Here is a 12832-nt window from a genome sequence, read left to right on the forward strand (position 1 = left end):
TTTTATCTATGGAAATGTTTACATAAAAGGGAATTCTAAACTACTGGCAAAGCCATATACAGCTCTGGCAAAAATTAAGAGACCACTGCAAAATGTTCAGTTTCTCTGATTTTTCTCTTTATAGGTATATTTTTGAGTAAAATGTAAGTTGTTCTTTTACTCTACATACTACTGACAACATGTCTCCGAAGCTCCAAGCAATAAATGTTGTATTTATTTTCTGAAAATGAGAAATGGTCAAAATAACAAAAAAATGCATTGCTTGCAGACCTCAAATAATGCAAAAAAAAAAAAAAAGTTCATAATCATTTAGAAACAACAATACTAATGTTTTAACTCCGGGAGAGTTCAGAAATCAATATTTTGTGGAATAATTATGATTTTTAATCACAGCTTTCATGCGTCTTGGCATGCTATCCACCAGTCTTTCACACTGCTTTTGGGTGAACTTATGCCACTCCTGGTACAAAAATGTAAGCAGTTCTTTGTTTGATGTCTTCAGACTATCCATCTTCATCTTGATTATATTCCAGAAGTTTTTAATAGGGTTCAGGTCTGGAGATTGGGCGGCCATGACAGAGATTTGATGAGGTGGTCCTTCATCCACACCTTGATTGACCTAGCAGTGTGGCATCGCGTATTGTCCTGCTGGAAAAAACAGTCCTCAGAGTTGGGGAACATTGCCTGAGCAGAAGGAATCAACTGTTTTTTCCAGGATAACCTTGTATGCTGGCTTGATTCATACATCCTTCACAAAAAACAACCTGCCCAATTCCAGCCTTGCTGAAGCATCCCCAGATCTTCACCGATCCTCCACCAACTTTCACAGTGGGTGCAAGACACTGTGGCTTGTACGCCTCTCCATGTCTACGTCTAACCATTAGACCAGGTATTGGGCAAAGCTGAAAATAGACTCATCAGAAAAGATTACCTTGCTCGAGTCCTTTATGGTCCAATCCTTATGGTCTTTGGCAAACTTCAGCCTTGCTCTCCTTTGCTTCTCATTGATGAAATGCTTTTTTTCTAGCTTTACAAGACTTGAGTCCTGCCTCTAGGAGCCTGTTACAAACTATTCTTGCAGTGCACTTCACCCCAGCTGCCATTTCTTTTGTAGGTCACTTGATGTCATCCTGCGGTTGCTGAGGGACATTCGAATAAGATGACGGTCATCCCGGTCAGTCGTTTTCGCTCTCTGCTGATCTGTAGATTTGTTGTCCCCAATGTCTGGTGCTTGACCTTGTTGTAATGGACTGCAGTCTTAGAAATTTTAAGGATGGAGGCAACATGACGCTCACTGTGTACATCTGCTAGCAAAGCCAGAATTGAGCCCTTCTTTTCCTCACTCAAGACTTTTCTTTTCAACTCCTTTGGCATGGTTAAAAGTTTTTTTTTCATTCCTATTACTTTTGGGATATTAATAGCACTTGTTTTGCCATCCAGCTTGTCAAAAGTTGTCAGCAAGAGGATTGCAAACACCACAGCAGTGTTTTTTATACTTTCCTTCGTTAAATAAGATCAGGTTCAGGTGATCACCTAATCAGAAGCACATTAAGTAGAATGAGGTGTACTCTGGTTGGAATTTAACTGACACTGGAATGGAATGGCTGTCAGACATGTAGAGAAGCGGATTTTTATAAAACTGTGCAGTGGTCTCTTAATTTTTGCCAGAGCTGTAGAGCATACAGTTTACTTCCAGTCACCAGTGCTCAAAGCACATACTCTGGAAACGCATCCATTAGAAAATAGAAAACATACAAAGATGAACTACAAAATTGACAAGAGGCTTGGAAGTCTTCAGTACTGGAAGAAAAGATAACAACCTGAGTCTTTATTCACGTTAGTGTAATCTCAGTATTTTACAGTCAATTTCAGGAGTGGGACCAAGAGAACAAAACTATAAATGGAAAGATTAACTTTATATATCATAAGTGCCAGGGATAGAAATTAATGACAGGGTATTGTCTTTGGATAGGGTATTGAATGAAACAGGGGTTACTCACTTTACATATGGCCCACTGGGTTATGAGAGTCCCCAAGACCAGGCAGTCCTCCAGGCAGCCCCATCTGTGGATCCACACCTGACACCTTTTCTTCCTCGCGCCTTTTCAGACAAGCAGCCTTCGGGTTTAGATTTCGCTCTATGAAGAAAAGTAATTGTTAAATGTAGTGGATTGATGTGCTAATATTTTAAGTATGGATTAGATGGTCAGCAGCATCTTAATGGAGTTGCAATTCTTTTTACATTCAAATGGTTTTCATTCAATAAGGTATATATTAAAAAAAGCAAATTTACAGTTTAAAATGTGATTTATAAATGTTAACGCACTACAGAAACGTGCACTTCCAACTATATTCAAGTTACCATGAAGTGGTTAAACTAATAAAGACAAGCATTCAGCAACAAACAGTTACGTTTTGACTCCCCGAAAAAAAATAGAAAATGGAGTAAAAGTTGTAATAGCAAGGAAGATAATAGTTATTACAGCTTATATAAGACAATTATGTAACACTAACACCTTAAGGCGGTGGGCAGATATAGCTACTAGATATTTATACAGAAGAAAGCAAAAGATTTTAGAGGGAATCTGTTGGGAAGGATCAACCCTCCTAATCCATCTACATGGGCATGTGGGTCATAGGAAGGTTAATAAAATGATACCTTGATAATCTAAAAGCCAATTTTATTCCATAGTAATCAAAGTTTTTCTTAATATGTAAATTAGCCATTAAGCTCTATGGCCGGACACTGATCTGCATGAGAATCTGCCTCCTGAGCTTATTTTAAATGAAAAGGGTAGTTACCAGAGTGATACGTAATGGCTGCTCTTCTGATCTCACTGCAGAGCTGTGTGTGTTTACAACTAACAGACAAGCAGTTCTCCTCTCATAGTGCTGTCAGCTCTACTGCAGAGCTGTGCCAGATCACATTCAGCTTTTATTTGGGGGAGAAGGGAGTACAGCTGAGTTGACAGCGCTGGGAGAGCTGCAGCTGTATTTATAATTAAACAAAGCTCAGCTCTGCTCTACTGTGCTACTCATGATCAGGCAAAGCACTGACCTGCATGTCTATGTAGATGGCTTAAGAGGCGAGATCATTCTAGCAGATTCCCTCCAAGCAAAGTGTTATGATAAGATAGATATAGGACAGATATTAGAGGGTGAACTATCTATCTATCTATATATTCACACACACACACATACATACATACACACAAAAAAAGAACTTAAGGTGGAATATTTCTCTTTTGCTATATAAAATACTTTGTTTATATCAACACACACACATTAAAATTGTTCCCACAGTAACTCATCTACAATTGCACCATCAATAATTATATCTAACTGAAGGTAGGAGCAAAGCCAGAGGAGAATTTAATTATCCCTGTTCACTAAAACTCAACATGTGGTTTGATCTCTAAATCGATTACAGACTTCCTTAGAACACTGCACAAGCAACAAAAAAAAAAAAAAAAAAAACACCCCCCGCTGTTCCTTGTATGGTCTGTACAGGATAATACGTATACAAAGCTCATTCTTTAAAACTGGCTCATAGTAAAGGTACCTTCACACGAAACGACTTTGTAACGATATCGCTAGCGATCCGTGACGTTGCAGCGTCCTCGCTAGCGATATCGTTGTGTTTGACACGCAGCAGCGATCAGGATCCTGCTGTGATGTCGCTGGTCGCTGAATAAAGTTCAGAACTTTATTTGGTCGTCCGATCGCTGTGTATCGTTGTGTTTGACAGCAAAAGCAACGATACCAGCGATATTTTACACTGGTAACCAGGGTAAACATCGGGTTACTAAGCGCAGGGCCGCGCTTAGTAACCCGATGTTTACCCTGGTTACCAGTGTAAAAGTAAAAAAAACAAACAGTACATGCTCACCTGCGCGTCCCCCAGCGTCTGCTTCCTGACACTTACTGAGCGCCGGCCCTAAAGTGAAAGCACAGCGGTGACGTCACCGCTGTGCTGTTAGGGCCGGAGCTCAGTCAGTGTAAGGAAGCAGACGCTGGGGGACGCGCAGGTGAGTATGTAGTGTTTGTTTTTTTTACTTTTACGCTGGTAACCAGGGTAAACATCGGGTTACTAAGCGCGGCCCTGCGCTTGGCAACCCGATGTTTACCCTGGTTACCCGGGGACCTCGGCATCATTGGTCGCTGGAGAGCGGTCTGTGTGACAGCTCTCCAGCGATCAAACAGCGACGCTGCAGCGATCGGCATCGTTGTCGCTATCGCTGCAGCGTCGCTTCGTGTGAAGGTACCTTTAGTGTCTTTGCTGCCCATGCCATTGAAAGTTCAGCTTTCAATTTACCAGAGCAGCTATGGTACACTTTTTCAGAGGGAAATAGCATTGAGCACAAACGTGTCCAACAAACAAAGGGGAATTCCAATCTTCAAGATCCATCCCAATATGTAGTAGTATAGTTTTTCTGATTCACCATCTTTTTCCTCTTGTGCAGGCATTGCAAGACTTTAGGTATCCATGGTTACAACCACTGATCGTGACAAGTTAGCTAGTTGGTAGTGATCGTAACCATGGAAAATCTGCAATGCTTGCACATGAGTAAAGAGTAGTGATGAGCGAGTGTACTCGTTGCTCGGGTGATCTCCGAGTATTTGTTAGTGTTCGGAGATTAAGTTTTCATCGCCTCAGCTGAATGATTTACAGCTATTAGCCAGCCTGAGTACATGTGGGGGTTGCCTAGTTGCTAGTAAAGAGACATAGTGAATCAGAAAAACTATACTACATTTCTAATTGGAAGTATTTGTGAATAACATTAAGGTACCGACACATTAAGCGACGCTGCAGCGATATAGACAACGATGCCGATCGCTGCAGCGTCGCTGTTTCGTCGTTGTGTGGTCGCTGGAGAGCTGTCACACAGACAGCTCTCCAGCGACCAACGATGCCGAAGTCCCCGGGTAACCAGGGTAAACATCGGGTTACTAAGCGCAGGGCCGCGCTTAGTAACCCAATGTTTACCCTGGTTACCAGTGTAAATGTAATAAAAAAACAAACACAACATACTTACATTCCGGTGTCTGTCGGGTCCCCCGGCGTCCGCTTCCCTGCACTGTGTAAGCGCCGGCCGTAAAGCAGAGCGGTGACGTCACCGCTGTGCTTTGCTTTACGGCCGGCACTGACACACTCAGTGCAGGAAGCTCTGAGCAGCAGCGGGGACGCCGGGGGACGTGACAGACATCAGAAGGTGAGTATGTAGTGTTTTTTTTTTTACCTTTACAATGGTAACAAGGGTAAATATCGGGTTACTAAGCGTGGCCCTGCACTTAGTAACCCGATGTTTACCCTGGTTACCATTGTAAAACATTGCTGGCATCGTTGCTTTTGCTGTCAAACAACGATACACGCCGATCTGACGACCAAATAAAGTTCTGGACTTCTAGTTCCGACCAACGATATCACAGCGGGATCCTGATCGCTGCTGCGTGTCAAACACAACGATATCGCTATCCAGGACGCTGCAACGTCACGGATCGCTATCGTTGTTAAGTTGTTCAGTGTGAAGGTACCTTTACACCTAATATGTACTGGGATAGGATCTTGGAGATGGGAATACCCTTTTGACTCAATTCAAAGAATTGCAATGGTGTAAGCAAGAGCCTGTACAAAATAACACAGGAATGCATATAATTTTGGAGCCATGCTACACTGGACAAGAGATCGACCTAACTGGTTGTGTTTAAACAGTGAAAAGTTCTGGCACAGAGTTTTTTTTTTTTTTTTTTTTTTAAAGTGTCCTATGACCGTGACATTTCATTACATAAACATTGGTGCTTGACTGTGTCCAAAGATACCTTTGAGCAACTGTATGCACAGCTAACTGATCTCAAGCACGAGTGTTGCTTCTTTCAGTAGGAAGTCCACCTTATATTTAGGCTTGATACCTTTAATACGTGGTCCAATCCAAAGGTTATGTGCACACAGTGCAGATTTGCCTGCGGATCCGCAGTGGATTGGCCGCTGCGGATTCGCAGCAGTTTTCGATCAGGTTTACAGTACCATGTAAACCTATGGAAAACCTAATCCGCTGTGCCCATGGTGCGGAAAATACCGAGCGGAAACGCTGCATTGTATTTTCCGCTGCATGTCAATTCTTTGTGCGGATTCCGCAGCAATTTACACCTGCTCCTCAATAGGAATCCACAGGTGTAAAACCGCAGGTGAAATCCGCACAAAAAACGCAGGAAATTCGCAGTAAATCCGCAGGTAAAACGCAGTGCGTTTTGCCTGCGGATTTTACAAAAAACTGTGCAAAAAAATCTGCACATGAATCCGCAACGTGAGCACATAGCCTTAAATGGATTGATTCACCTGCAAACACCAAAATTTTGCAGTGCCTTGCCTACTGGGCCTCACTATTCTGTTTAACGAGAGGGAGTAGATGAAGAACAGTATTCTAGACACTGTACGGCATCCGATTTGATGATTATTATGACAGACAGCCACACAAGAACTTCCAATCTCCAATAAAAAGGATGGAAAAAGAAAATGAAAACACAGAAATGGTACAGTAAATGGAGAGATTGTGTGCGCATGTGCGTGTGAGACAGAAGTCAAACAAATTAAAACACCACTGGAATCTATGGCGCAAATAGGAAAAAAAGATATGCAAGCATCCAAGATGGCGAGTACAAGAGAAAGGGATTGGAACGAGAAGAAAATAAATGTAATAAGTGTTGATGCAGGAAGAATGGAAGTTTAATTTAACATGGATGCTAGGGTGGAAGTCGAGGATACCTCGCACTTGCTGCTCCAGGCCCATTATGACCTGCACGGCCTGCTGTAGGATGATGAGCTTGGTCTGGGCTTTGTCGGCTTTTAAATGCATCTGCACCATTCGGCCCAATTCCTTGAATGCCTCATTGATGTCTCGGACGCGCACTCTCTCTCGCGCGTTGTTTGACATTCTCCTCTCCCGATCTCGCACGTCCTTCTCCTCCACAGAGCTGCCCTCTTCCTTACTGCTTCCACCGCTGCTGGACCCCAGGAAAGTGAATGGTTAAATCGGGGGGAGGGTTTAACTCTGGGTCCCGATAAACCTTTCGTTACCGGAGGGTGCCAAACTGTATAATATTTATTCTACAAGGCATTGCCATTAACAAGCTGTCTACACACAGGCAAGGAAAGTAAAAAACAAAAACACAGGACCAACAAAAAGGTTTTATGCTGTACTAACACATGCAGTAATCTCAAGGACAAAATTACTGCCAATTATGGCATTTGTAAAGGATGTAAAAAAAAAAAAAAAACAAATTTGGTTATATACAAAAGTTAGCCTAGGCATACTTGTTTAGGATATGGACACGCTTTGGTCCAGAGCGCTCAGCCAAACAAAAATTGGGAAACAATAGCATGATGAAATCCTAAACCAATCTTGTAATTAATTACTTAATAGTACATAGTTGGTCATTCACAATCGCTTACATTACTGGTTCAGATTTCACACCAACATTTATGACACATTCAGTGTAAGAGTGAAGCAATTAATTGCAGTCAGAACCTATGCCCAATGTGAGAAAAGCTGATAAGCGCATGAACAAAAGTAACTTTGCCTGTACATTGTCAGATGAATAATGGCTTTGCCAAAATATGACAAATTTAGCTTTCATATAGATTTTAGTTTATCCTAGGACTGGCATAGTCAATACAGTGAAGACTGAAAACTGTAGTTCAATGGTCCTACATTTTGCATTAACTTGGAGGTATTGAAAACATTGCATGGATGTGGAAGGCCAAAACCACACTAACCTGAATGAGGTTGGCGCATTGTTAACATGCACATTATTTTGACAAAAACCACTGTTTTACCTGTAAAGCTAGGTAGCCAGAACAATGCATCAATTCAGATGCATATGCCATCAAGCATATCAGGAGAGATGGGCGTTATCCCAGCCACTGATATCCTGAGACAATTATTCAAGTAGCAAAACATAAGTAGAAATTAAGACTTTCCTGCAGTACTCAGATATCCCCTTTAGAATACTTTGTATTTCAAAGATTATTAAAAGCAAGAGGTTTCCTTTACAGCAACCGTAGTCGTCAGGAGAGATCACTGCGTGAGTTAAATTACAGCTTGGTATTAACACTTTTTGTAAACTAATTCAGCAGTTTACCTTTAAAGCAATACACCATGTTTGTACAGTTCTCAGCCTTCTACTGTATAGCGCCACTATCTTTAGGCTACATATGCAACACAAGAATACACATTTCACATGGGTTACCTTCCTGTTTACCGACTTTGGCACTTCAGTTCGGATAAACCGTATATAGGGTGGATGTGCAATAATAACAATCTATACACACGCACATCAGAATGACTTCAGAAGCCCCAGTGTGCCACAGAATTTTAACAGAGCTGGTGCAGCAAGTAACAAGGGGCAGTAACTGGACTGCAGCTTTAAGGGAATCCTCTTATTATCTCAGAGGAGCATTAAGTACGAAGCCAGTGGGACAAGGAGTGTGTGTAGGTGGTGGGGAGAAGGGGGTTTGAGAACTGTCTGAAGATAGGAAGTGGTAGGTTTCGGAAAAGGAAAATGGTAGGAAAAAAAAAAAAAGATGAAGTATAGAAAACAACAATGATGTCTATGCGGTTTAGAACTGACACAAAGAGCTAAGAAAAGACTAAAATTTACACTACTTTTTAATGAATTGTTGGAATAGCAGATGTATAGCATCCAAAATCCTCAACAAGAGGATTAAAAAAGTTTGGCAAGAAAAGAAGTTTTGCAGAAAAAAAAAAGAAAAACGCACAGCCAATAATGCGCACGCTCACATACACACGTTAAAACACATGCAAATTGTGTAATGTACATAATAATCAACGCTCTTAAATAAGAAAAGTAATGAGAAACAAAACTGGGAACAATCTGAGGCGTCTTACTAATTTTTATTAAATAAGAGCTTTCCTGATGGATTCTTGTAGGTGTTTGTGCATTTTAATAATTCCCATGTCACTGCACAAAATGACAATCTACTTGTACCCAGACATGCATCACACTTCTAGGAGAGATGGCCCATCTACAATAGCCATACACTCCATGCTAGCTCCCCTCCATCTCTTATATAGGGGAAAGTGATACAGCCTTTGTGTTTCATGCAAAATTGCTGCTCTTTTACAACCCTGTCCCTAAAAATCTAAAAGAAACCAAAAGGGAAAAAAAAAAAAGCGAGGTCACATTAGCAAGCAGAGAGTGGGGCAGGAGGAGAATATACATGTACTGTTCAGAGACAACAGACTAAAGCAAAGAAGAAATTACATGTATATCTCTGGGGTGGAAGATAAAGGAGGGAGGACGTTAAAGGGAAAACAGACAGATCTGTGCCCCACCACTCTTCCATCAAGTCCCACTCACCTCGCACTTGTTGCTCCAAACTGAGGATGACAGACACAGCCTGGTGCAGAATCAGGAGTTTAGTCTGTGGCTTCTCACTGTTAAGGTGCAGCTGGCACATCCGCCCCAGCTCTTTAAACGCCTCGTTAATATCCCGCACACGAAGACGTTCTCTGGCATTATTGGCCACTCGCCTTTCCTTTTCTCGCTCAGCTTTTTGCTCAGGGGGAAGGTTATCATCCTCATCGTCTTCATCTTGACTAAAGGGAGGTATTCAGTATAATTAGATATGTAATAATGAGTGGGGCGAAACAGGAAAATAGTCCAACAACAAATTAAGTTCAATACTAGCAAGTGAGCACGATCAAAAAGCAGAGCTGCACAGAGATACCAACTATCACTGGCACAGGTCTGATGCTCACTACCATGTTAAACCCTGTCAGAAATCAGCGAGACCTGTTTATAGAACAGCGTGTCCGACTTCTTTGAGATTTCGATTCTTTCTTCTCATCATCTGAAAGGTCAGCAACTGACCTATTTTCTTCATCCTCTTTATTTTCCCTTTTTATGTCTGGTGCGCTAGATGACACAACTGTCCTGCTCAGGCCTGCGAGTCCTGGAAAAGAAAGTGGACTACCTTTAGCAGAAGACTTACAAAGGATTTTAGTTGCAGCTTTTTGAAGGGGTGATCGGTGATGGTCAAGACACTGAAGGCATGGAATAACATTATGAGAATGAAAAGGATATTGCATCTTTTCTCCTAGAATACATTTTTTTCTTCAACGCTTACCAGTGAAGGAGTCCGTTTGCCGGGTCAAGTCTGACAGAGATCCAGCCTGTGTTGAAAGAGCTACAGGGTTGTGAAGCAAATTTGGAGCATTTGGAAGGCCATCCTCTGTTTGTGGCGTCTAGTAGAAGAAACAGGGAAATGGTTATGATGTCAACGTAGCTACATATATATTATATATAATATTATATTTATGTATCTATTTATATATCTATACACACATATGTATACATACAGTGCCTTGAAAAAATAGTTATACCCAGTGTTTGTTTCCACATTGCACCAGCAATTTAAATGCATTTTGTTGGGATTTTATGTGATACACCAAGACAAAGTAGCAAGCATTCAGCCCCCATAAGTTATTACTTTGTATGACCACTTTTTGTTCCAACTACTGCTGCAAGTCTTGTGCTGTGTTTCTACCAGATTTTCACATCTAGAGGCTGACATTTTTGACCATTCATCTTTACATACTAGCTCAGGGAGATTGGATGGAGAGCATCTGTGAACAGCAATTTTCAAGTCTTGCCACAGATTCTCAATGGGATTTAGGTCTGGACTGTGACACATGAATATGCTTTGATCTACAACATTCCATTAAATCTCTGGCAGTATGTTTAGGGCCGTTATCCTATTGGAAGGTGAACCTACGCTTCGGTCTCAAGTCTTTTGCAGCCACTAAAAGGTTTTCTTCCAGGATTGCCATATATTTTGCTTCATCCATCAACACTGACTAGCTTCCCTGTCCCTGCTGAAGAAAAGCATCCCCACAGCAAGAAGATGCCACCACCATGTTTAATGGTGGGGATGACATTTCAAGGTGATGTGCAGTGTTAGTTTTCCACCCCACACAGCACTTTGTATGCAACCCAAAAGTTCTACTTTGTCTCATCTGACCAGAGCACCTTCTTCCACCTGATAGCCGTGTCCCCTTAATGGCATGTGGAAAAAAAAACAAACCAAAAACACATGTATAATTTCCGTTACACTTCAAAATACTTGCTACTTTGTGTTGATATATCACATAAAATCCTAAGAAAATACGTTTAAGTTTGTGGGTATAATGTTAAAAAATGTGGAAAAGGTCATGTGGTATGCAGTACTGTGGAGTCGTGGACTTTGAGTCCATTTTGGAAGAGTCAGAATAAAATGGACCGACTCCTAAAATATATAATAAATTGGGTACAGTAGTTTAGTGCAGTGTGTGCTGAATGTTTTTTCACAATAATTTGGGAAAGTTATGAAATATAAATAAAAGTCTGTTCTGTTCCTGATCTTGGCTTTTAGGGCAGCACAGTGGTTCAGTGGTTAGCACTGAAGCTGGGTTCAAATCCCACCAAGGACAACATCTGCAAGGAGTTTGTATGTTCTCCCCGTGTTTGCGTGGGTTTCCTCCCGGGTCTCCGGTTTCCTCCCACATTCCAAAGACATACTGATAGGGAGATTGTGAGCCCCATTGGGGACAGAGATGATAATGTCTGTACAGCGCTGTGTAATATGTTGGCGCTATATAAATAAAAGATTATTATTATCATTAGTTGATATGAATCTGTGCTGGACTTTATGTACATGCTCAGTAGTGAGGCTCCTCTACAGAACAGCGGAAAAAGGCACTGGGAAGAATGCCCGCACTCATCACAAAACTACTAGAGTAACCAGGATTAAAAGGGGTATTCCAATCTTCATGATCCTATCCCAATATGTAGTAGGTATAATATTAGGAAATACCTCCAATTAGAAGTTTAGTATAGTTCTTCAGATTTGCTACGTCGCTTACTCATGTAGTGCATTGCAATAGCTTCGGTATCCATGGTTATGGCCACTCATTTGGTTAGACCGCTCTTAGTGGATGTAATCATGGATACCGAAGCTATTGCAATGCACTACATGAAGTAAGCGAGATAGCAAATCTGAAGAACTATACTAAACTTCTAATTGGAGGCATTTCCAAATATTATTATACATACTACATATTGGGACAGGATCATGATGATGGGAATAGTCCTTTAAGGCAATACAGTAAATGTATCATTTAAAAATGAGTCATCTATGAGGGAGTTGGGGGTCAGACTCAGGGAAGTGGAGTCGGAGGTTTGGCTTACTGACTCCACAGCCATGGTGGTATCAATACTTTTTCATGGCACTCTATTTAATGCTTAATTGCCACAAGGCTTTATACATATTGACATTTGGCACAAGTTAAAATCTCAGTGTTTTTGGTCTTACACGTTATTTCTTGTGACAGGCAGGGTTTGAGTTGTTACTGCATACAGATATTCTATAGCAAACAAAAAATACACAGCTTCTAAAAGTAATGTGAATTATTCTGACCATAGAATGTCTATTGGCCAAGGAGAGAATGGCAGCAGGAAAGTTAGCTCCTAGTACTCCTGCAGCTGTTCCCAAGAGTGAATGCATATCTTCATGTACGCCAGTCTGCCCCACAGCATGACTCCTTAACACGTGTATGGCTTCATCAAGCCGATCTTCCATTTTGTTCTGCTATAGGTGGGGGCGAAAGGGTTAAAGTCAGTTCTCAATTCTTAAATTACTGAACTGCATTTTCTAAGATTGCAACAATCCAGCTACTCACTAATGTGTGTAGAGTTCCCTCATAACTTGGCGACATTGCTCCTGGGCCTGTAGCCCTAGGCCACTGTCCTGTTCCTAATGGGAAAGTAAACATAC

The 12832-nt window shown here is 41.4% G+C and overlaps 1 protein-coding gene across 8 annotated transcripts in view; it reads right to left on the minus strand.

Moving 5' to 3' along the window:
- TCF3 (transcription factor 3) overlaps nucleotides 1-12832 on the minus strand; it is a 131605-nt gene that overhangs the window by 7484 nt on the left and 111289 nt on the right. For 4 of the 8 annotated variants that reach the window (XM_077272183.1, XM_077272137.1, XM_077272162.1 and 1 more), the window contains 6 exons: nucleotides 12738-12811; nucleotides 12476-12646; nucleotides 10148-10265; nucleotides 9814-9973; nucleotides 9379-9617; nucleotides 2001-2138 (listed from right to left, as the gene is read on the minus strand). In XM_077272183.1, coding sequence (XP_077128298.1) covers nucleotides 2002-2138; nucleotides 9379-9617; nucleotides 9814-9973; nucleotides 10148-10265; nucleotides 12476-12646; nucleotides 12738-12811 — 899 coding nt within the window. In that variant the 3' untranslated portion in view covers nucleotide 2001. Of the gene's footprint in view, nucleotides 1-2000; nucleotides 2139-6763; nucleotides 7000-9378; nucleotides 9618-9813; nucleotides 9974-10147; nucleotides 10266-12475; nucleotides 12647-12737; nucleotides 12812-12832 lie in introns of all 8 variants that reach the window. The other 4 variants (XM_077272203.1, XM_077272154.1, XM_077272194.1 and 1 more) reach the window with 4 other exon arrangements.

This window comes from Ranitomeya variabilis, chromosome 1 (genome assembly GCF_051348905.1).
Source record: "Ranitomeya variabilis isolate aRanVar5 chromosome 1, aRanVar5.hap1, whole genome shotgun sequence".
Classification (NCBI taxonomy): domain Eukaryota; kingdom Metazoa; phylum Chordata; class Amphibia; order Anura; family Dendrobatidae; genus Ranitomeya; species Ranitomeya variabilis.